The 25,318-nt window shown below is 39.5% G+C and overlaps 1 protein-coding gene across 1 annotated transcript in view; it reads left to right on the top strand.

The window, feature by feature from the left end:
* Positions 1-4,440: 4,440 nt before the first annotated feature.
* The window catches only part of GCH1 (GTP cyclohydrolase 1), a 33,789-nt gene continuing 12,911 nt past the window's right edge, over positions 4,441-25,318 (top strand). Inside the window, exons 1-2 of the mRNA XM_081314876.1 lie at positions 4,441-5,148; positions 18,268-18,377. Of these exons, the coding sequence (XP_081171002.1) occupies positions 4,797-5,148; positions 18,268-18,377 (462 nt within the window). The 5' untranslated portion in view covers positions 4,441-4,796. The remainder of the gene's footprint in view (positions 5,149-18,267; positions 18,378-25,318) is intronic.

Raw genomic sequence — 25,318 nt, 5'->3', positions numbered from 1 at the left:
TTTTCACGCTTACGACCATTGTAGCATCTTGATGGTCACGTGATCAAAATTCAGATGTTTGGCAACTGGTTCATCTTTATGACGGTTGCGGTTTCCTGGGGTCATGTGATCATGTTTTGAGACCTTCTGAACAGCAAAGCCAATGGGGAAGCCAGATTCACTTAACAACCATGTAACTGTGTAATTGCAGTGATTCACTTAACAACTGTGGCAAGAAAGGTCCTAAAATGGAGCAAAACTCACTTAACAAATGTCTTACCTAACAATGGAAATTTTGGGCCTAATTATGAATGTAAGTCGAGGACTACCTGAACTCTGCTATCCTTGCCCTTATATCTACATTTCTAGAACATGCCATCTATGTTTTATTTTAAAGTCCATTTTGCTTTTTTTTTCCTAGGAAAAAAATATAGTAGCAGTGCTGAGTTTTAAATGCAGAGTTTGGGGTGGGTGGGGGATGGAGGGCAGTCAACAAATAACTGTAACTATCGAGTTTCCCTCTGGCTTAGCACATTGGTAGTACTGAGTAGGACATCAAATAGCTTGTTACTGTGATCATTGTTATCATCAGGGCTTTTTTCCTCATAGAACGCTCAGAACGGAGTTCCGGCACCTTTTTTGGATGGAACCTTGTAGGGTAGGCAAGGTGGGTTGTATGACATGTGTGAGTTCCGGCACCTTTTTCTTTTACAAAAAAAGCACTAGTTATCATTATTACTGTTGTTTCTTCCCTGCCAACATAATTTAGCCAGTCATAGATATTCTGACTGTAACCTGAGAGAGACTATTTACAGTTTGATTCTTAGCTTGTATTCGTATGTTATTCTTTTTTCTTAGTTTTTTTTTCTTTATTAGCTGTTATTCCTTTTACTTCAGCTGCAGAAATACTGCAAACTTTCCCTGAATCTCAAGCTGGCCCAGTTGCTGCTATTTTCTTTTTTAATTCTATTAGTGACTCATTTCCTCACCAGCCTTGGGCACTCATATGCATTTGTGACATTTCATTGGCTCTGCCTTTTTGACAGCCTACAATTTCAGCTCTTCCGTGTGGCAGCCCATAATGCTGACCACCGACTGATGGGCAGGAGTTACAGAGGGAAGGATTCTCTACTGTTGTTTTTTTAAAGGTGTCATGATTTCTTTTAAGTTTGTATGATGCTTCTGTGAAAAAGAAATATCCCGTCAGGCATCAAAATAAAGATTCAGCTATGATGTTCTGATATATGAAACACTGGAAAAAGTTTTCAAAGTTAAGTTCAGGGAAAATATTCAGTGACATTTGTAGGGGAAATTTTAAAAAGGCAAGATAGTGATTGTGGCAGTGTGACTGAAGCTCAGTGTTTTTCCCACCCATCACTCATCTCCTGGATGCACAGAAAGTGTTTTACATTGGATTAAACTGTTATCCACAGTTGATCCAATGACTCCTTTTTGCTACAATGGCCAATTAGACATTTATGGCACGCCCAAAAATAGGACATGAGCCCAATTATGCGGTGTGGTTCTTGTTCCTTTGATCATAGAAGTAAGTTAGTATCATCTTGAATATTGCCCACTCATTGTCTTATGCTCGCTATGAATTTTTGTTCTTTTTAAAGCTATGTAAGCTGATGATTATCATTTCTAATGGGTATCGTGATTATAATAGAAATAGCACTTATATACCACTTCTCAGTCCTTTACAGCCCTCTCTAAGCAGTTTACAGAGTCAGCATATTGCCCCCAACAATCTGGGTCCTCATTTTACTGACTTTGGAAGGATGGAAGTCTGAGTCAAACTTGAGTGGGTGAGATTCAAACTGCAGGCAGCCGGCAGTCAGCAGAAGTAGCCTGCAGTACTGTATTCTAACCACTGCACCACCAGGGCTAATTCTCATAATGTGATCAGACATGATGGACAAAGAGAAGAACTAGAGGTGCCATGATATGTGACATATTTGAGAGGCCATCACAAAGAGGGGGACAAAGCACTTGAGGTCAAGACAAGAAGTAACAGACTAAAATTATCAAAGAGAAATCCAACCAAAAATTAATAAGAAATTTCCTTATCAACGAGAACAATTAATCAGTGGAATGGCTTGCCTTGTGGGTTCTCAAACACTGGAGGATTTTAAGAAGAAATTGTCCTAAATAGTATAGGGTCTCCAGCAGGGGGTCAGAGTAGAAGACGTCCAAGGTCCCCTCCAACTCTGTTATTCTGTGTGCAAAACACTAAGCCGTCGCAGAAGAAATAAAGGTCTTTAAGTTCCATCAAAATAGAAGTGACCAGATGTGGGTGTGTCAAGTGTCTTGTGATGGGTCAGATGTGGGTCATCAGTTACAGTACACCTGAGTTACAGATATTCACCACTATTGCAGATTAGGATTTATCAGGATTTGCTTGGCATATAATTTATGAACTTTAGTGTGAGATAGTTAATAAGAAGTCATCACATTTCTATTCAGGCTAAGTGTCTAGTCAGATGGTCCTTGACGTATGACCATAATTTAAGCCCACAATTTTATGAGAGTTGTAAAGTAGGTTATCAGGTGACCATGTTGATTTTACAACTTTCGCAGCTGTCGTTAAGCAAATGAAACTGGAAGCATATGCTGATTTCCAGCAAAAATGTCATAAATTACACTGCACATGATTGTAAATGCAGGTTGAATGCCAAGCACCCAAAAATGCAGTCACGTGATCACGGAGGGGGGAAAGGACATCAGAACTTTGAATCCAGGTTTTAAGTCCATTTAGGAGGAGTCTGTTTAACTTCAAATGGTCACTAAACAACCAGTCAAGGACTACTTACATTCTCACAGGATGAAATTTTGGTGCGCATTTCAGGCCTGAAACATCAGGAAAGAGTATGTGATAAAAGTAGAATAGTAATTGAAACCCTCTCCTCAGCTAACTTTTTTTTTCCAAAAAAATAAATACGTAAGTAAATAACTGGTGCCATTTTACCAATAAAAGAATTGTTTTAAGTATGTTCATTATTCTAATATAGGTAAATAAGTATATCTCAGTACACATTACACATGCATTTCTTTCTATCTGTAACCAGACTGGAGGAACACCTCAACAGAAAGTGCAAGTGCAACTTTTTACAAGGAAATTGTAATCAAATGGCCATCTCCAGGTTAAGGTTTGGCTAAGGCACTTTAAAAAAAAATGCTGTGCCCCCCACTCAATCTTGACTCCTGACAACTGCCTGGATAAATCCCTGCAGATTTTGAAAGTAGTTTCAATCAATCAATCATTCAACCAACCAATCAATTCTTATTATCATCACAGACCACATAGGAAGTAGTCTACCATTGCTTTCTTTTTCCTAAGGAGTGTGTGTGTGTGTGTGTGTGTGTGTGTGTGTGTGTGTGTGTGTGTACAGAGAGAGAGAGACTGTCCAAGGTCACTCAGCTGGTTTTGTGCCTAGGGCAGGATTAGAATTCATGATCTCATGGTTTCTAATGCTTTAAGCACCACACCAAAGTGGCCTTCCTTGACTAGGTTTCTGCTTAGGACCTATTTTATAAATGTGCAAATTGTAAGTCAGTTTTATAATCGCCACTGAAACATTTTCAAGAAGCTTTTAGTGTAATGCGGTATAAAATCGAGCTAAATAGTAATGACATGATGTTTCTCAGTGACTCTTTTGTCAACCTGGAGAACAACTGAGGGTTCTGTGAAGTTCTTCTCTCTTGTAACTTATATGAAAATTATGTACATACTGAAGGATGCTCATTCAATCTACACTTGGCTCCAGACTTGAGAAGAGAGCAGCTAAGGTATTAAAAACAGGATTAATGGTCAGAAGGGTCCAAAATGAATAAATGGAATGACAAATGTAATGTTTTGCAATGTACCTGATAGGCGTGCAACGAGTGACATCTGAATTTACAGCCACCAAGGAGAAAAACGATGGACAGGATGAAGGAGCGTGCTGGGGCAGAAACCAGAAGAGCAAAGTCCAAATTTTGCCAGTGTACGAGGTGGCAATAACTAATGCTTTCGTTTACCCATCCCGCTAAACCACAAACACAAAATGGCTTGGGTCAGTGTTGCAACATAACAACACGTCCTTAAGGTTTGAGTAATTATTTAAGTACTTTCCCAGAAGGAAAGTCCTCGGTGGTCATGCTTTCCTATAACTCAGCCAATCTAAAGCCGCTCCGAGAACCATCCGCACCCGCCCAACTCCCCCGCCGCCGGCCGCGGCTGAGAGCGGGGCGTCTCCTTCTCCCGGCCACCGGCGACCTCTGGCAACAGGAGAAGCGCTCGCCAAGCTTACGCTGCCTGCGGCTTCCGGCGCTCGAGCCTCTGAGAGGCTGCCCGGCGGGGTGACGCACGGGCAGAGGTGCCCAATGAAAGAGGCGCGCCGTGCCCGGGATCGAAACCAGGCGATGTATAAAGTGAGGCGCGCCGCCTGGAAAGAAGGAGCGAGAGGGTGGAGCGCATTGCGAGGGTCCCTGTGGGGCGGCGGCGGCGGCCTTTTTCTTTTCCCGCTTGTCAGACGGGGTGGGGGGGAGGAGCCTTTTGGCCGGGCACCACGCGGCAGACCCGGAGGCCGGCCGGTGATTTTAGAGGCGATTTCTTTAGTTATCAGTTCTCACTTCGGCCGCGGGAACCCGTGAAGAGGAGCCAGACGTTTCCTTTGGCTCCAGGCTGGGCGCACGAGCTGTCAGGAAACGCCTCTCGCCCACTCCACTCCCAACTTCTAGCAGGGTCCGCCTCTAGTCTCTGCTCCCTTTCCAGCGCGCCCAGGAGTCTCTGAGGAGCACCGGCTCTCCAGGGCTGGGCGCCTGCCTTAGACCAAATGGAGAAAAGGAAGCCGCGGGCCGCGGTCGAGCAGTCCCTGCGAAGCGCCAGCTGCAATGGGTACGCGCTGGCAGAGAAGCAGCCGCCCCTTCAGCGGAGTCGCTCGGGAGAAGCGCCGTCCCGTAGCTGCAAGACCGCGGCTGGCGGGCATCCCTTAGAGAGCTGGAAGGAAGAGCGGACCCGCAGCGAAGAGGACAACGAAATGAACTTGCCCGGCCTGGCCGCCGCTTACACCACCATCCTGAGTGCTTTGGGCGAGGACCCGCAGCGCCAGGGGCTGCTCAAGACGCCCTGGAGGGCGGCCACGGCCATGCAGTACTTCACCAAAGGCTATCAGGAGACCATTACAGGTGGGGTCCGGGGGGGGGGGCGCGACCCGTGGCTTTATAAGGCTCAAAAGCATTGAAATGGGGGAATCTTCACAACAATCCTGTGGGGTAGACCAGTTATTACAGATATCCGGGATGAGCTGGTGTAACAGTAGGGTTCAAGTGAACGATCACAGTTTCTGGAACCCTGCTTCTATTTAAGGTATACGTAGTGTTAAGAAGTTTTAACAGCTTTACTTGTAAGGCAGGTAGTGCCTACAGTTTTGTCTATTGGGGATAACGGATGAGAGAGAAGTGAGAAGCAAAGTCTGGAGTACACAAAGGCTTGTTGGAGGCTGGTGCACCCAGCTTCCTTCCAGTGAAATCCACATGGCTTAAAAGAAAAAGTGTTCCTTTACATCTGGATGGCCTGTTAACTCTTCTGTAGTCTTTTACAAAGCTGAAAGAGGTGGGGCCGTGCCAGCAAGATGCTTCCACCCAATTGCTTCATAAATAATAGTTAAAGGTGCTGGATTAGGAGCAGGCAGACAAGTTAGAGTTCTCATCCTCTGGTAGGCAAGAGAAGCCAGCTGAGTGACAGGACTAGTTGCTTGCTCTGAGCCGAGGCTGGAAAGTTAAGAAATATTGCCACTTACGCATAGCAAATCCCTTCTGAAAATCTTGCCAAGAAAATTGCATGGATCTGCCCATGTGGTCACTAGGTGTTGGTATCAACTCTCAGCAACAGCAAGGGGTGGAGTTGTACCAGCAGGATCCTTTCCCTCAGTTGCATCATAAGTAATAAGACTGCCCTGCTTTTTCACAGTCCTGACCAATACAGCAGTACTGAAGGCCTGGGTTGCATCGTCCAAAGTGTGGTTTGTTTGTTTATGGCTTAGTACTGAGTGATCTTGGTCCCTGTGATTTGCAAATCGTTGTTCAGGGGGTTAGCATACTGCATAGGAGGAAAGGATATTATGTATGTTTGCCACCTTGAGTTACTTTAGAATAATAAAGGTAGGATAAAATCTGATAAATAAACTATGCTTTGCCAAATAAACTTTAAATACGATTGAACAAAAAACATGGCTTGCTGCCTAATACGAACATAGCCAAAATGTTCATAATACTGGATACTTTACAAAGATAGCATTAATGCTTTCAAATATACTGAGATGATGGAAGTCATACTCCAGAACAACAGGAGGAATATCAATTGTAGAAAAACATTTATTACTATCTTTATCACTCTGTAATTATTTCCTTTTCTCTCACGTGATTTAGATTTAAACTTAGGTCTAGATTTAGATCCTGTCTTTCCTGCAGGAATGGACAATGTCTGATGTATTCCTATTTTTTTTTCCGCAACAGCAACCTGGTGAAGTAGGTTGGGCCAATTCTTTCTTGACTCAGACAGCCAGTGAGTCGCTGAATCTGCATCGCTTTGGCCAAAGGCCACTAGAGCTTAATCACTCCACCACAATGCTTCCTCAAGAATGAAACAAAAGTCCTCCTAGCTTAGCAAATATGTCTTTACATATTTAGTGAACAAACACTAAAACTCTTTTTCTATGTGACTGGAGGCAAGAAATTTATGTTCTGAGCTAAAATTTCCATCAATCTAATGGTTACCATAAATCTAGATCTTAGAAAAAGGAATCTACCTGTCATCTATTCTAGTTTTTCTCAGCTTTGGCAACTTTATGATTTGTAGACTTCAACTCCCAGAATTCCCCAGCCAGCATTTTGTTTTATCCTATTAGGTTGACAAGCTTGGGCTCCCTCTCCTGTAACCAACAGTTTTGAGGCAGAAACTCTAAAGGGAATTTCTCAACATGCTACTATAACTTTCACCACTGATTAATTCCAGTGCATAGTGATAGGAAGGGCTGGAAAATCACAAAGTCAAAAGACTTTTTCCTTGACTTTGTTATCTCTGTCTCGGTCATGTTCACAATCCTCGTGGGAAAGTTGGGACATAGCATTAACTCTACATAAAAGATTGCAATTGATGTATCCATTTCAGGATTGACTGTCCTAGATCAAACATGGACTTTGTGCTGCTGATTTTTTGGGGGGCGGGGAATATGGTGTTTTTCCATAGAAAAGAATGACTGAGTATTTTTTTTAACTCCCATGTAATTAGCACATGAATAAAATGAGAATGAGGTGGCCAATTTCTGTCCAGCAATTCCTGTGATCAGAAGCTGTTGAAGACATAAAAATGAGCAAGATGTTTCTGCAAAATTATGGAGCTTTACCAGGTTGAAATCATTTAGATGAAACTTTCCCTGTTGTATCTTGAAGTAGCAGACTTCTTACAATTGTTTTGTAGGAACAATGTGAAGATAGCTTTTCCCATTCTGCAGTCCAGGGTCATTGGACTTACAGCCCCATCATATTCAACCATTGAGATTTGGTTCACAGGAATTGTGGGAGTTGCAGTTCAACAATCCTGAAAGATGGTTTCGTTCCAACTTACCTACATTTTCTTTAAAGTTCATATGCAGTAGCTGGTCCAGTAGTGCATCTTATGTAGCATTGCATTGTTATGTAGCATTTAGGAGGAGTAAGTTTTTATTCAGGCGCCATAACAATAGTATGAAGATAAATAAGGGACTCTATTGGAGTGGGTGGCGATCATAAATTTAATAAATTTAATAAATTAAATAAATTGGAAATGCTGAGACAGAATGAAGTGATTATGGGCATCACTTCCTTACAGCCAATATCCCCATGTGATACCTTCATGTGTGTTTAATAAACTCCTGTCATCCCAGCCAGAATAAGGAAAATAGGAATTATAATCTATCTGGTGGGTTCCAAGTTGGAGAAGGTTTGCTAAAGTCAGGAAAATTTTAGGAAGCCAAGTGAAAATGATCTTAATTGCAATATTCTCTTTTTTATTATGCAGTTTTCTGAACTTTATGAGGTGACAGACAGGGAATCATGCTGATATTATATTCCATTTGTAATTTTTCTTTATAATTGTGTCTTCTTTTTTCCTTACTGAAAAAGAACGTAGTTAAGGAGGCAAAAGTGGAAAGCCTGTGAAATACCAGGTAGCATTATCATATTTGGGCTGAAAATACCTGAATGACATCTAGATAACAACAAAGAATTAGTCTTCTGGATCTCCAAGAAAATTGAAGAAAACACAATACAAAAAATTTGTGCAATATGTTGCTTCCCTACCCTGTGCACCTAACCGAATTCTAACTTAAACTAATCCTGGAGAATCCTTTTCATCCCCTAAGTGTCCATGTATGTGTTTTTTTTTAAAAAAATCTTATAATATTCAGGAAAAAAAGAAATATAACAAAATTGGTAGATCTAAGGGGGAAAAGAAATTATTAAATTATATTCACACTAGCAATAGCACTTAGACTTATATACCGCTTCACAGTACTTTACCACCCCTCTCTAAGTGGTTTACAGCAAAGTACAAAACTATGGATAAAACCTAACCAATAAGAAATACATTAATCAACCATATTGAAGAGTATTAGTCAGACTTTTTCTTGCATTGATATGAAACAAGTAAGGAAAGTAAGCAAATCTTAACAAGTAAGGAAAGTAAGCAAATCTTATCAATCCATGATTTAATTTTGGGTTCAAGGTAAAGCCATTTTTTGAGTGACAGTCCATATACAATAAATCCAGAGTTCTTTATACATCATTAAATTTCACATTTTTCATATATATTTCAGCAAGACATTAACATCTTTCAACATTATTTATTTATTATTTATTATTTATTATAATTTGCATGTATTACTCCAAAATAGGACAAACATTTCCAAAACATGTATCAATGTCTCCTTCACCATTTACATTTCCAACATACTAAGGTTGTCAGCCGGTCTTTAAACATCCTTTGAGGTGTTCAATATAATTTTAAAAACCCAATATTTTGTTGAGTTAAATGCATTTTAAGACCAGAGACACATATTTAACATTTTTTAAAACCTTAACACATCTGTGCCTGTTATTACGGTTATCTTTTGGCTTCCTACTTTAGCATTCCAATCCCCCATGATGATAAGGACATCAGTTTTTGGTGTTAGTTCTATAAGGTGCTGTAGGGCTTCATAGAACTGGTCAATGTCATCCTCTTCAGCACCGGTGGTTGGGGCATAGACTTGGACTACTGTGATATTGAATGGTTTGCCTTGGATTCGAACTGAGATCATTCTGTCATTTTGAGGATTGTATCCCAGTATTGCTTTTCCTACTCTTTTATTGACTATGAAGGCTACTCCATTTCTTCTGAGGGATTTCTGCCTGCAGTAGTATACCTGATGGTCATCTGAATTAAATTCACCCATTCCTGTCCATTTTAGTTCGCTGATTCCTAAGATGTCGATGTTCAGTCTTGTCATCTGTTGTTTGATCATGTCCAGCTTTCCTTGATTCATAGATCCTACATTCCAGGTTCCTATGGAGAAATTTTTTTTACAGCATCGGACTTTCCTTTCACCACCAGACACATCCACAGTTGAGCATCCTTTCGGCTTTGGCCCAGTCACTTCATTCTTTCTGGCGCTAACAGTACTAGCCCTCTGCTCTTCCCCAGTAGCATATTGGATGCCTTCCGACCTGAGGGGCTCATCTTCCAGCGTCATATATTTTTGCCTTTTGGTACTGTCCATGGGGTTTTCATGGCAAAGATACTGGAGTGGGTTGCCATTTCCTTCTCCAGTGGATCACGTTTTGTCAGAACTCTCTGCTATGACCTGTCCATCTTGGGTGGCCCTGCACGGCATAGCTCATAGCTTCATTGAATTACGCAAGCCCCTTCGCCATGACAAGGCAGTAATCCATGAAGGGGCTCTATTAATACACCAAACATTTTTTTAAAAACACACAGACATAGACACACAAAAATGTTCCATTGAGGAAAAATCCTAGGAAGGAGGTAGGATATGGGGAAAGACTGAGTAAATGTTCTCTGGGAAGAGAAGATAAAATATATAATGAACCTGGATGGAGATGAGGTGTAGGGAAGAGACAGCTGGACAGAGCTTGCTGGCTAAGCTCACAGAACACACTACACAAGTTAATATTTGGTTTCCCTAACATACTGAATAATAAGTTCACATTAGCTGAGTCTAGTTGTGTGAATCTAACAGCCAAACAGCTTCTTCCTCATATACTATTTCAATCTCAGTCTGTATCAGTCTTATTAACTTATCTTGTAGTGGTATTGCAATATTATAACTGGCTATCAAGAGAAATACGCTGAACGCTGAAAAGCACTATGCAACAGTTAAGCTTTATTAACTCCAAATCTTTTCTGAACATGTAAAATGTTATCAACCTCACTACAAGCCTTTGTGCTATCCTTTCACATAACTCCATCAGTTGTGAGAACAATCTTCTTCCCTGGGCCCTATATCTATTTCTGAAGAGTTGATTTTTAAATCCAAAGTGGGCCTACCCTTGTAGCAGCCCAAGAGTGCAAAGGGGTCATGTTTGTCCTTGAAACTCAAGAGGAGAGCAAGAGAGAGATACATTTGCAAGGCTTTTCCATCTTCAGATTGCAAATTCAGAGAAGTGGAGGCTGGGGTTACTGGCTTACCATGCTCTAGAAAATGCTGAAGCCATCACCAGAGTCAGCCAAGGATCCTTTTCTTTTAAGTTTTTTCTAAAGTTCATGCTAAGAGTTGGTTTATTATATTAAACTGGAATCTTATAAAACAGTTTTGTCCCATGAGCATCCAACTAATCTCTCAAAGCTCTGCCTAGCTCCATTGAGCTGTTGTCTCTTCAGAAAAATTACTAGTGGCTTATTAAGCTGAGCAACTCTGCCTGGCCTTCCACTTAGTTATGGATAGGTCACTGATCTTTGCCACCTGCATCTCCAACCTCCAGGACTTTCTAAAGCATCTACCGGCTATAGTCATTGTATGGGTGGCAGGCTGTTTTCAGTACAGTATGTTGGTTTATAAACTTTGCAAGGCTGCCATTGTCTCTTGTTTAATGGCAATTCTTGTGCCAAATGTTTTGTATAGTTTTAAAATAGCTTGATCTGAATCCATTTTAAAAGTGGCAAAATTAGGCTAAGGTTCCCCCCCCCCTCCTGCAGTTTCAGTCTGAATTTTCCTTGGTAACATAGTAAGTGTTAAATTATACCTTTTTTTCATTGCTGTTGGTGACGAAATTACTAGATATTTTCCAAACAATTGATTCCACTTGGGCGAGAAGAGACAATATGTGTTTGCAGACCTTGTTAGTGTTGGAAAATTACTGTGGGTAATTTCCGATTTAGTTTCCACCCAGCACACTCCCAGTCATACCCTATATCCGGATCAGAGCAAACAAGCAGAGCCATTCCTTTCAGTTAGCAAAAATATTGGTTGGTTTGTAGTTCTTAAACAGCAATAAACATTTTTTAAAAGCCCCAGTTAACTGGCAAAATGGGATGAAAGGCAGGGAAAGGCAGAGAGACAGAAAGACATGAACAATGGACAATAATTTACATTTTTTACCTCTACCAAAATGCACAAAACTTTCTAAATCAGAAAGACTGTGTAATTAGCAGGAACAACTCAAAGGGAGTGGCTTATTCTGGCCTTAACCATTTTATGTACATAACAATAATACAATAGAGATGGAAAGTAGGACACCAGGTGATCCTTCTTCCATTCTGCATCATTAAGGATGGCAGGGATGTATCTGACAATTAGAGATTGTGATTACAGAGCCCAATTTTGTGGTTCTTGTCTCTTAGAAATACTGTTTTCACAGGTGCTGCAACTTGGACCTGTTGTCACTTAAAACATTTTGTTTTATTTAGGTTGTTTCCATGTTTATTCTGCCATATTTTCACCTTATTTTATCTGCCTTATGGGGCCTCTGATAAGTATTAATCAATTTTTGCTCTTAACGCTTCCCTCTCTTACTAAATGTGGTGAAGTTGTAATGAAGACTCTAGAAAGAGCAACAAAGATTATTAGGGACTGGAGGCTAAAACATATAAGGAATGGCTGCTGGAATTGGGTATGTGTAGTTTAATGAAGAAAAGGGTGAGGGGTGACATGATAGCAGTGTCCCAATATCTCAGGGGCCGCCACAAAGAAGAGGGAGCCAAGCTATTCTCCAAAGCACCTGAAGGCAAGACAAGAAGCAACGGATGGAAACTAAGCCATAATGGTTTTTGGGCATGCCCTACCTACTATATGAACAGAACTGCATCTTGTTAACTTGGAATCAGCTGTTGAGTGAAAACCCAACCAATTTGATTCTCTTTGGATGAATTCTGTGTCCCACAAGCCCTCTTTGGCATACTAAGTACTTTTCTTACTTCTATACTTTAAGCAGAGACAGTCAAAGGGTTTTATTAAGCAGTAAAACCTTCTTACAAAAGTGTACTACTCTAATAGTGACAAAGCAGGTACAAGTGAATGGCTATTCCAGCTTTAATCCTAGGGCCCTGTGAACATAAGACAGAGAAATAAAAACTAGAGATATCAGGCAAACTTTTCCCTGTTCTGCTCCAGTAAAGAAGCCATTTGGTAGATATGGATGATGTATCGAATGAAAGGAAAGAAAGAAATGAGCTGTTGTCAGCTGCCCAGCAGTTGGTGCCTAAAGTGATCATCTTAGTCTGTTAATTGATGGGGCTGACTCCAACAGTCAGGAGTTTTGTGGCACTTTAAAGACTGATGTGGGATGCGGTGGCTCAGTGGGTTAGGATGCTGAGCTTGTCGATCAGAAGGTCGGCAGTTTGGCGGGTCGAATCCCAAGTGTTACTCATCCCAGCTTCTGCCAACCTAGCAGTTCGAAAGCACGTAAAAATGCAAGTAGAAAAATAGGGACCACTACAGTGGGAAGGTAACGGCGTTCCGTGCGCCTTTGGCGTCTAGTCATGCCGGCCACACGACCACGGAGACATCCTCGGACAAGCGCTGGCTCTTCGGCTTTGAAACGGAGATGAGCACCAGCCCCTAGAGTTGGAAATGACTAGCATGCATGTGCCGGGGAACCTTTACCTTTACTAAAGACTGATAATTTTAGTTCCTGAGCATTGAAATAAATTTGGCAGCCTTTAATATACTACAGGTGTCTCTGCTCTTTAAAAAGTTCATGATTCTGTTTATTCCAGGAATGAAGTAAATTCTCAGTTGCTCAGCGACCATTAAATATGTCTTCTATATTTTGTTGACCTGCCTTTTGAGTATCAAATCAACGGTGCTTCTGAGAGGTTGCCCAAGTGACATTAAAGCCATGCAAATAGTTTCTATAGCAACAGGCTCCCTTACCTCTGACGCAGTCTGTGTTTCCCTTCATTTAGGTTTTATCTTTTTTCTCTCTCTTTCTTGCTGTGCTTCTTGCTTTTATCCAGCATAACTTCCCTTGACTATGATTAATCATGTTCCACCATCAGCATCTTCTAAACCTTTCAACTCAAAAGGACAGACACCTGATATGGTTACCGGGTATGGAGATTCCACATCCCTTTAGTTATGGGTTAAAAGAGATTGTGCCCATACAAGATTTAAACTTGGATTTAAAAAACTCAGCCTAGGTCTTGTGATTCTTCAAAAAAGTTTTTTTGTGGCTTAGGAGCAATCCGTTGGCCTAGATGTGACACCTGTTTTGTCATATATGCAAATTCTTCTACTTGTCTATCAGACTTAGAGATATACATAAGTAAATCTCCTGTGAGTCAATTTGTGCCTACAGAGAAATAAAATTATAAATTTGAATTGTAAAATAAATTATAAATGTAGCTAAATTGCAATTAAAGGCAAAAGACTGAATCTGTGATAATTTGGTCAATTATAAACTTATGTAAGATGAGCCCAATTTTCTTTAATGACAGTAGCAACTATATACAAAACGATCATCTTCCTAGACCAACATCTGTTCAGATCATATTGGTAGAAATGGCAAAAGAAAATTAAGTAATCATATAGAGACACAAACATTGCTGACGGAAAGTCAGCTTGATTCTGCAAAATAAATCCTGCCCTGCCAATTTCCTATTTTTTTATTTTTTTGAGAATGTCAGCTGGCACCTGGATGGAGAAGATCCCATTGATCATATAGACTTGGGTTTTCTGGAAGATGTTCATTCAGTTCTTCCTCTTGCTAGTTGTGGTATGAGAAACCTTTGGCTTTCAATGGATTGCACTCTGGTTAAATAGAAAGCAATGCATAAATGGGCAGTTTTATGGGAAATATGAAGTGAATTACCTGAAAGCTGTGTGCTTCAACCAATGCTTTTTAATTTGTTCGTACATGTTCTTGGTTTAGGGATAAGCAGTAAGCTTGGAATTATTGTTCATAATATTAGGAAGGTGATGATGTAGTGTACAACAGCTGTGAAAGGGCCTTTTTGTGTTGAGGATTATTAGGAAAGGAATTGAAAATAAAAATGCCAACACTGTAATGGCCCTTTACAAGTTAGGGAAGATGCACTTGGAGTGCTACCTACAGTTATGTTCACCAGATTTGAAAAAGAATATGGAACAGCTGAAGAAAAGCATCTCAAAGAATAGAAAGATTGAAACACCTTGGGGAAAAAAGGTGGAATGTCTGTAATTCTTTAGCTTAGAAAATGACAATGGAGAGAAATTTTTCTTCCTCCCTTAAATCAAAGGACCTGGGGTTCTTTGATGCTGATGGGAAGGTACCCTAAAGGAGACCAAACAAACTCATCTTATTACTGTGGAATTTGTTACCAAAAGATGTGGAGATGGTTGCTAATTTGGAGGACTTTGAAATAAGGGTGATAAATTCTTGGAAGGCTGATTCATTCTAGAATTTTAATTCTTTGATTCAATGTTATCTTGAGGTTGGGGACAGAATAATGGGGGAAAGATATGTTTCAATCTCCTCCTTCAGCCTACCAGAGGCATCTGTGTGGCCATTGTGAAAAATAAATTATTGGGACTGCTCTAGACCTGGCCAGCAGTGCTATATTTTTATGTTTTTTCTCAGTTTATCCTCACAAAAACTACTATATGAGGTAGGCTGGAGAGAGAATGACTAGCTCAGGGGTAGGCAACCTTGGCTCTTTTATGACTCGTGGACTTCAACTCCCAGAATTCCTGAGGGGAAAGGGAGAGGTTTCCAAGCTGAGCCATGCTGGCTCAGGAATTTTGGGAGTTGAAGTCCACGAGTCATAAAAGAGCCAAGGTTGCCTACCCCTGGACTAGCCCAAAGATACCTAGAGAACTTTGCAGGTAAGTAGGGACTTGATGTAGATTTCCTTAGAACAAGCTCAACACGAATACCTTAACTACCTATGCCACACAGGGTCCTATATCATTTTTGGGGTGATTTGAAATGTTTTTACTGTTTTGTTTTTTACAATGTAGATGAATGTCTATATTTTTAAATTTTCGTATAGAGACTCATAGCAATGGGTAGTGGAACTGCTCTGCTGACTTCTACTCAGAAGTGTAAAGCTAATTGAATTCAGTGGGATTAATGCTCAGGGAAGTGTGGTATAGTTGTAGCAGCTGTGATCCTAAATATCAGCCTTCCTCCTACCAGATGCTGCATAATCATCCAGCCAACATAGATAAGAAAACTGCCTGGATGTAGTCAACCAGGAGTCAAACCTGACTTAAGGGGGTATTTACTGTTTAGGGACAAAATGTTTTATTATCTAAAACCTATGAAACTTTCCCATAGTAGCCTCATTCCTGAAACAAAGCCTTTGGCATGCCTAATATGTCCCTTGCATTGACAACTTTGTCCTTTCTTCATAGCTGAAAGAGGCATTTATAAAAACCTAGAAATGTGACGTTACAGTGAGAATAAATAGATGAATACAGATTGCATTTTTCTGGGAAGCAAATCTAAAAATTAGTAGAGCTACTTGGTGGGCTGGGTGAGCTAATCCAAATAACTCCTCCTTACATGTGCTATTGGATTAATAGATGCATATCCTAGACTAGATTTTTTTTAAAAAATCTCAAGAAAGCAGATTATTGCTGGGTTGCATGTAACCCATGACTTGAACGGCATCTCTCCTGAGATAAGTGGTTGCCTCTGTTGCCTGGGCTGAACTTAGGAGGAGAACTTGTTAACACCCAGAGATTTTGGTGGAGGCAAATGAATTATGGGAAGGGAGGTGCTGAAAAGCCAACTGAGTCACAACTGCTCTTCTGAGCCTTTTTGTTGGAATGATATTTTATCTTTCCTCTCACCCCCCCCCCTCCACATCCCCTATTTACAGGCCTGGCTTCCTTAAGACCTTGCCAATGATGGACAGTACGTAACAAAACAGTAGTGTGCCTCTAAACTCTGGTTGTCAGGGATACCTACGTCTGTCTGGCAGCACACAGGAAATTAAAACCACCCCTGATAGCATATCTCGCCTGGCCTAAAGGGCAGTTCATTGGTATATTTGCCTGTGTTCATAACTGGAAGGGATGCACTCAGCAGAAGCTAGAAAAGGGGAAGTGGCTGGCATGGATGTTGATTTATTTATTTATTTTAGCTTTTTGGTCACCTGAAGATGAGAAGGAGGGTTTTCATGGCATCAAATCCGTTGTCTTTATTCAGATCAATTCTTAAAAATATCTAAAAGTGTGGAAAAAAATAACATGAGATTAATTTATACTTTTATTTATAGTCTTCGTTTCTGATCCCTTTTCTTTTTTATCCCAACTGCCTTCCCATAATTCATTTGCCTCCACCAAAATCTCTGTATTAACAAGTTCTCCTCCTAAGGTCAGCCCAGGCAACAGAATATATGAGGCAACCACTAATCTCAGGAGAGATGCCGTTCAACCCAATAATAATCTGGTTTCTTGGGATAAATTTTTTTTTGATTACCATATTAACCAGTTTTCCAGGTTGCTGTTGTATCAGTTTCCACAATAAACATGTGAGATAGGCTATGATTGTTCAAATTTTTAATAGAGGAGAATGGGTACAGAGATATCTACATTACAGTCAACAGGTTGCAAAGTTGAGTTCCAAACTTGACGATTTATGTCTTAAGTCTGGGTCCACATACTAAGCCATTAAGTTATTAGTTTGGATCAAATGAGTTTCACATGATCTCAGTCATTATAACAAACTTAAATTCAGGTTAACTGTGGTTTTCTTTGCACGTAGTTTGACTAACTCCAGGGCCAGTTTGGCTACTATAAATTAAATCTAGACATTTGAGGATTTGAGAACAAAAGCAGCAAGTTCAAAGAAAAATATTGTTGGAAAGGGCCAGTTTGGCTACTATAAATTAAATCTAGACATTTTAGAATTTGAGAACAAAAGCAGCAAGTTCAAAGAAAAATATTGTTGGAAAAATATTTCTGCTACAGAATTACTGATGCATAGGATATGTATCATTATAAAGTCTTGCTCTTAAAAACAAATATAAATATAAAATGGCAAATTTATTTTATTAGATGCATACAGTGTTTTTTAAATGTTTGTGCCTTTTCAATTTTCAGTGTTTCTGTATACATATGACCTGAAATGTGACCTGTTCTCCACACAAGTCTTGAAACTGGATAAAGAGACCCAAGTAAACCAATAAGTCAGTAAACATAACACTTGTTCATTTATTTATTGAAAATGATCCACAGCTACATATTTGTGGTCATATTTATACAGAAATATTGGATATTCAAAAAGGTTTAGAAATTTAAGCAAGACTGTAAATCTGTGTATGTTTGTGTATATCCCACCACAATTTGGAGGTGGTAGAATTTTAAAGAAGCTGGTCCAAGGAAATGGAAATGTCTGAAACGTAGTTAAATTTGCAGATAAGACAAAATAGATGTTCTCTGTGTAAAAGAACAAACCATCTTGCACCACCAATATTAGATTTTTAAAAAACAAACAATATCAATAAGAAAACAATGGAAGAACCTTTAAATTGCCCAGGATATTGTGTCACTGATGCTCAAGTGTCACTGTGAACGAGGGAGCTTCAAAGCAGCTTTAAGCAGTCGTTAAATACCACTTCAAAACTGCTCTGAGAATGTTGGTTCTCAGTAATGTAACCAGCATTGTAATTTGGATGATGAATTTGCACTCTATGTTTTTAATTTTGTTGATTTCCCATGTTTAATGTACACCGCTTTGAAATCCAGTTTTTGGATAATGGTGTAGCTTATACATTCAAATAAAACGACATAGAAGGAAAGCAGCAAGTAATAGTTACATTGTATGTGCCTGTCTTGATTTCAGATGTACTCAATGATGCCATATTTGATGAAGACCATGATGAGATGGTGATTGTGAAGGATATAGATATGTTTTCAATGTGTGAACATCACCTGGTTCCATTTATTGGAAAGGTAAACTTTTAATTTCTTTTTCTCCGCTATAAAGTAGTATCAATAAGCCAATATTTGTTAAATGCTTGATTTGCAAAACTTTGTGGGACAACTTTTGCAAATCATCAAAAATGTTTTTAAAGAAAATACATGTTGCATACAGAGCAACCAAGCCAGATGTTAGGCCATTAAACAAGGTACAAAATGCAAGGTGGGTAAAAAAAGCCCAGCTATTAACATCAGAAGGTGGTGTTTCAAACTGCAGCTTTTGGGGAGTCATGAATAGGCAACCCGGCCCATAATTTATTTGTTGCTATTCAATTTTTAAATATGTTTCAGATATATTTATTGTCAAAGCAAGAACATCCAATGTTCAGATTTTGGCTTCGACCATGTATGTGCCGAAGCTATGCTACTCGAATAAAGATTCTTTAAGGTAAAGAATGCCTTGAAGTTCTTTGAAGAGTTTCATTTGTCGGAACCATGACATTTATATGAAATAAATATCTTTATTTTGTAAAGGAAGAGGTGTTCACAGCATTTAGTGCATCCTCTCTCCAAATACCCTAATGATCAGTTGTAAAAGCTCTGTACTTTGACTGAAATGATGTCAAAGGATTATTTACTACTCCATTCAGGCAGTAAAACATTTTAAGCATACTGTATATGCTACACAGTTTAATAAATAGAAAATCCCACTTAAAACCAAGAGTGGATATGTAATGCTTCTTTCCCTTGTCCATTTGTTATGTCTGGGTTTTTGTAGAATAAATGCAGATCGAGTGTTTTGTGTTTTGGTCATTTTGATCGTATCCTGTGAGTCAAAGAAGGGGGAGTCACAGCTGTTGAGAACAAAGGCTGAATGAATTAGTTAAAAAAATAGATGTCAATTTGTTTGCTCCTCTGGAACAGTCATTTTATAGGTCATTACTCAGTGCTAATAGCTACACTCCTCTTTGCTTTATCTCAGTATCTGCTCTTCTCATTCAACTTCGCATTTAACTGCCTGCCTGCCTGCCTGCCTATTCAGTGCAAGTGGGAAGATTTAGCAATGCTGGATTTCTTTTGTTCTTTCAACAAACAAAAAAATAAAGTAGAATTGGAGCTGGAAGAATCACATGATCTGGCACTAAAATAATGACAATCCAATGGTATTTATTTTCTTAATAAAGAAAAGTACGTGGACCATAAACAATAATTCCAAACTGATACTTTTATTGAGCTGATTGAAGTGGGAATGACAGCTGCATATGGCAGGAATAACTTAAAATGGATGGATGGATTTTTTTATTTTTCAGATTTTGGCTTGCATGTTCGTAGCAAAGCCAGCCCATAATCATTTACAATTTTAATTTGCCTATAATACTTTTAGTTAAAATAAGCAAACGTATGAATCATGTAGCAAAATAAATGTTACAATAAAATTTTCCATCATAATATTAAAACAGCTATTAGTACATGATGTAACATGTGCTTAAGCAAGTAAACACCAGCTTATGAAAGTAAATTTTCAGGCTGTATTTCAAAGACATCAGAGAGAGTGAAAAATTAACCTGCGGGGAGAGAATTCCATGGCACTGGATCAGATACAACTTGGATGATTCCAGCTCACCCTTGATGGATGAGAATAACTCCCAGTCAGGGACACTGGAAATGTTAAAAGACCTATTTTGAAACTGAGCCGGGGTGATTTTATTTTCTTCCAGGGAGAGAGCCTCCATAGAAGCCAGGCCACCAGGCAAGGCATGTTGCTGCTGCTGAAATGCTGAAATGTGTTCAGTGATGCCATTGTGCAAAGGCTGACCGTACATTTTTTTGTCCCTTATTTATTTATTTATTTGATTACATAAGTGGAGTCCTTGGTGCTCTCTAAATTTGATTGTTTTTTTGCAGACATTTCATTACCAAATTCGGTAACATGGTCAGTGCTAGTAGCGAGTGTGATTTGTTCTTATTTTGTATACTAGTGGCTGCTCTAGTATACTGTATAAGATGAGAGCAAACCCCCACTTTCTACTAGCACTTATTGCCTAGTATGGTAATAAAGCATCTGCAAGAAAACAAGCAATCTCAGAGGGGACCAAGGCCGCTACAGTTCAAATCTGAGCTACAGATATTCTCTTCTCTTGATTAGATAAGTTGCAGCATTTCCATGGAATCATTATGCATCTCTTGTTGTTTGCTTCTTCCCACTCATCTTGATACTTACAATGGCACTGCCTTCTGGCCCCACTGTGACTTCCAAGTATCCTTCAGAAGCATATTTCACACAAAAGTGCATTACAGTAATGTAATCTATTCAGGAGGTAACCAACGCTTGGATTATAGAGGCCTATCAAAGCAGGGGTAAAGCTGGTAAATGCCCCTCACCACATTTACTTGAGAACTCAGAGGGAATGTACGGCTGACAACACACACACACACACACACACACACACACACACACACAAACACCCAATTGTGTGCCTGGTCTTTTAGGGGGAGTGCAACTCTATCCAGGGCAGGCAAAAATCCTTGTGATCAGCTACCATCAACACTGGCCAGCAATCCTTGAAAAGTAAGTTCAATGACATGGGGGTGGCTTAGTTAAGAGGTGTGTTTGTATAAGAAAACAAGAAGAGATACTGCCATAAATGAATGGGTGCTGAATGCACATGAATTAAATATAAAAATAGTGACAAGTACAAAAATATATTGAATGAATTTGATCACAAAACAGATATATGAAAAAAAACAACACGTGAATTTGCTGAAAGGAAAGGAAAGACTATAGTTGGATTTGTACTGAGGAAAACCTAAATAAGAGCAAGGTGAGAAATTTAAAGAACAAAGGGGAATACTGGTAGTCCTTGCTTAACAGTAGTAACTCCACACTAAGTGACAAGGTTGTAAAGCGCAATGTCATGTGACCACACTGACTTACAACTGCAGTTATGCTTTGGGTAAATTCGGCTGTTTGGTGAATTTCATGCAGTCACAGTGTCCTGAGTTGACATGATCACAATTTGTATCTTCTGTTCTCTTCCCTGTTGATTTTGCTTGTCATAAGCCTGCAGTGAAGGTCACAAATGATGATCACATGACAGTGGGACACTGCGACCATCGTAATGGCGAGTCAGTTGCCAAGCCCCTAAATCATATGAACGCAGGGATGTTGCAATGGCCATGACTACAAGTCTCCTTGTTCAGCACTGGCATAACTTCAAACAGTTTTATTTATTTTTTTATTTTAATTCCATTTATATCCCGCCCTTCTCCGAAGACTCAGGGCGGCTTACAAGCTTAGCAGTAGCCTTCATTCTATGTATATGCCTGCTTATTAGGGCTTTCACACACACCCCAAGCGGCATTATTACAAAGTCAGCTTAATTGCCCCCAACAATCTGGGTCCTCATTTTACCTACCTTGGAAGGATGGAAGGCTGAGTCAACCTTGAGCCTGGTGGGATGCGAACCTGCACTAATTGCAGGCAGCTGGTGTTACTTAAGGAGGCATTAGCCCACTGAATGAGTGGTCATTGAATGAGGATTACCTGTATATGAATGTGGGTATGGAGTGTGATGGAAACAAGGATGTTTTGTGAGGCTAGCTGTGTGAGGCTAGAGGTATCTTGAATGATGCTGATATAAATTAGATTTCCATTCCTCTTTTCTTCTTGCTTTAGCTTCTTTTTCTTACCACTTCTTAATCTTTTTCTGTAATTTGCATAATGTTTACCACTAAAAGTATTAGATTAGCATGTATTTATATGTGAATACAGGAAATTTTGTGGAATGCAAGCTTTAGAATTCCAACTAATCTTCGTCAGAGAAGCTGGCTAGAAAAAAAGAAGAGGGAAGGAAAAATGTAACTGGTGTCAAACTCCAGTCTGAGTACATTATTAGAAGGGAGTCCTTTCAAACATGCAAACTGAATCTTATCTGGTGCAGAATAATGTTACGTTATGTGCTATGTTATGTTATATATCAGTTATATATGATGTCATGTTATGGTTATGTCATGTTTTATGTTTTGTTATACATGCTAGGGGATGTCCTAAAATTTCCTGAAAAGAAGATATACAAATAAATGTATTGCTTCTATGCATTTTGGATATACTGATATGTTCATTTTAATTTAATTCAGGTTTAAAAAGGTTTACAGGTTCAGGTTTATAAAGGCCTGAAGCTTCAGGAAGTTGACAAATGAGAAACAAGGGTGGATTGAAATCAAAGTCCAAGTTGCTTGTTGGACTCTATAGGCATTTAGTGAATGAGTAGGACATGTTGAGGTCAAGGCTTTCTGACATCTAACATCCACAGCAAACTCTCCAAGCACAATGTCCACCTTTCTTTAGCAAGAGCCCTGTCAGTTTGCTTCTTGTTTTGATCACCCTGCACTAGTCTGGATTTCTCTCGTAATGGTTTCTGACATTTCATTTCAAAGCCTTTGTATAGTACCCCTGGTGGCATGCCTTTCGGGCAGAGATCTCTGTATTAAATTTGATCATCACAGACATAAACTTTGACTTCTTCTGGGTCACAAGAGACCTATTTGAAAATGCCCTTGGCCTGTTGCAGCACAGTAAGAGCAGTTTTTCTACTTACCTTTACTTTCTCCATTTGCCCTCTCCATTCCTTTCAAAGGGTAATCCTTTCAAATCCATGTAGCCTAGCTAGGCAAAATTCTGAATGCTGACACTGTGTGATAGAATTGACTCAGAGTCCCTTCTCCACTTGTTACTAAAAATACCGATTAAAAGGTATTCAGTTTTAAATCAGGAGAAGCTAGTTGTTAAATGGTCAAGAGCCACCTTGGGTGGAACAGTGATGGGTCAGGCTTTTAGGAGGAGAGTTTTGGAGACTGGTTTTAAAAATTATGCTGTGCTTATTTTATAGTTTCCTCTATAGCAATAGGATAGGATAGGATAGGATAGGATAGGATAGGATAGAATAGAATAGAATAGAATAGTTAAGAGTTAGAAAACTTTGAAGGCTGGATGCAAAGGGACTTTTGAAGGCCACATAGTCCAAGACCTCAAGTCATTCATCACTGACTTGAAATGATGTTGTCCTTTCTCTGTTGCATTTCATTTTCTGTAAGATCTATAGTGTATACTGTTATCTCCTAGTTTTCCTCTGTAGAGAAAATTAAATTCCGTGAATGGCTTTTTCCGTCTCTTAAATAAAAAGAAAGACAGACTAGTCATTGTATATTGTATCATTAACACTCAGTAATAGGCAGATATTCCATAGGGGTGGCTTGTGCTGAAAGGGAAAAAATGCCAATACACCTACCTTCAGGTTCTGAATTTAAAGATCTTCAAAGGCAGTAGTATTTGTGGATACTAATATATACTGAGGTAAAGATAAAGGTTTCTTCTGTCCAGTCATGTCTGACTCTAGGGAGCGGTGCTTATCTCTGTGTCTTATCCAAGAGAGCCAGCATTGTCCGAAGACACTTCCATGGTCATGAAGTGCTTTTATCTTCCCACCAAAGTGGTACTTATTTATCTACTCGCATTTGCCTGCTTTCAAAATGCTAGGTGGGCAAGAGCTGGGGCAAGTAATGGGAACTCACCTTGTTACACAGCACTTGGATCTTGAATCTGAGCTGTAGGCTTTTCAGCCAACAAGCCCAGCTTCTTAACCGCTGAGCCATCATACCCCTATATATATTATTACTTCTTAATTATCTTACTGTGTTCCCCTTATGGGATGGTAATGTTTTATTTCCTTTACTTTCCAGTGGGATAAGTCAGTTTTGTGGTGTTACTCTTATTTTGCTGAGTGAGATATTGGTCTTAAAGTCCTAGTCCTATAGTGCTCGACTTAGAATTTATTGTTCATGTCTTTTCACATACTCTGCTTTTTCCAGAAAATCCTGGTATTGTTCCAAACAACGTCTTATAACACAGACTGCCAATCTTCTATGCCGACTCAAGTAATTTTGATTTCTAGGCATCTTATTTCTCTTTTTTAGGATCACAAAGGCAGTCTCACTGGCAGTCAGCTTAAAAGAAATATACATAATTTATAGACTAGATTTCTTTAAATTGAATGACCCCAAAACTGAACTATGAAACACATTGTCTTCACTTTCCCTCCCTCATCAGATGAAATTTAACATCCCTAATTCTCTACATTCTAAATACATATGTTGATGTTTAATTTTTAATACCAGCTAATTAGAGAAACCTTTGTCCTTTTTTTGCTAAACCAACTAATGACTTTAATGGAGTGCTAGAAAATGATTTAATACTGGAGCTCTTTAATTGGGGCTTCAATTACCAAATTCCTTAGCAATTCTGGGAGTCCAGACCTAGACACAAAGAACCATGGATTAGACAAGTGTATCATGGTTTGAGATTGACCCTTTCAACATCATCTTTCCCAGATCCATCCTGCAAAAAAGCCATAGAAATTCAATAAGCGCAATCAGGAATCTAGTTTTATTCTTGTGCTAAATAACTCAAAGTTGTTATATTCTTTACTGGGTAGAATGGAAAACATATACCAAACCCAAATGTCTTCAGCTTTCTTAGCCTTAGGATTTGGGCTATAATTCCTATTATCCATGAAAAGCATAGAGAATGGGGGTTAGCCTCTCAAACTTGCAGGGCATTAGATATGAGAAAATTGGAACAATATGACCTTTTGTGCTTAACTTAAAACCAGCCAAAATTGCCCTGGAGAATTAATTGTGGCTGTAGAAATCAACAAATCCTTGTGCTTATATATGACCAGTGCTTTGAGCAACTGAGTTATCTCTGAAATTCTTTGCCATGTAGCCAGATGGAGGGAATCATTAGCCTTGCCCCTAAGCCAGGGGTGTCAAACTGCCGGCCAGTGGGCTGGATGCATCATAGCGAAACTGCGCCCACCCCATTGGCAGCAATGGAAAAAAAGTCGTGATACGTCGTGACACGTCATGTGACGTTGCGAGTTTGACACCCCTGCCCTAAGCCATTGGTGAGCATCATT

Source organism: Vipera berus, assembly GCF_964194415.1.
Source record: "Vipera berus genome assembly, chromosome: 1".
NCBI classification, from domain to species: Eukaryota; Metazoa; Chordata; class Lepidosauria; order Squamata; family Viperidae; genus Vipera; species Vipera berus.
This window is presented reverse-complemented; position numbering and strand designations above follow the sequence as displayed.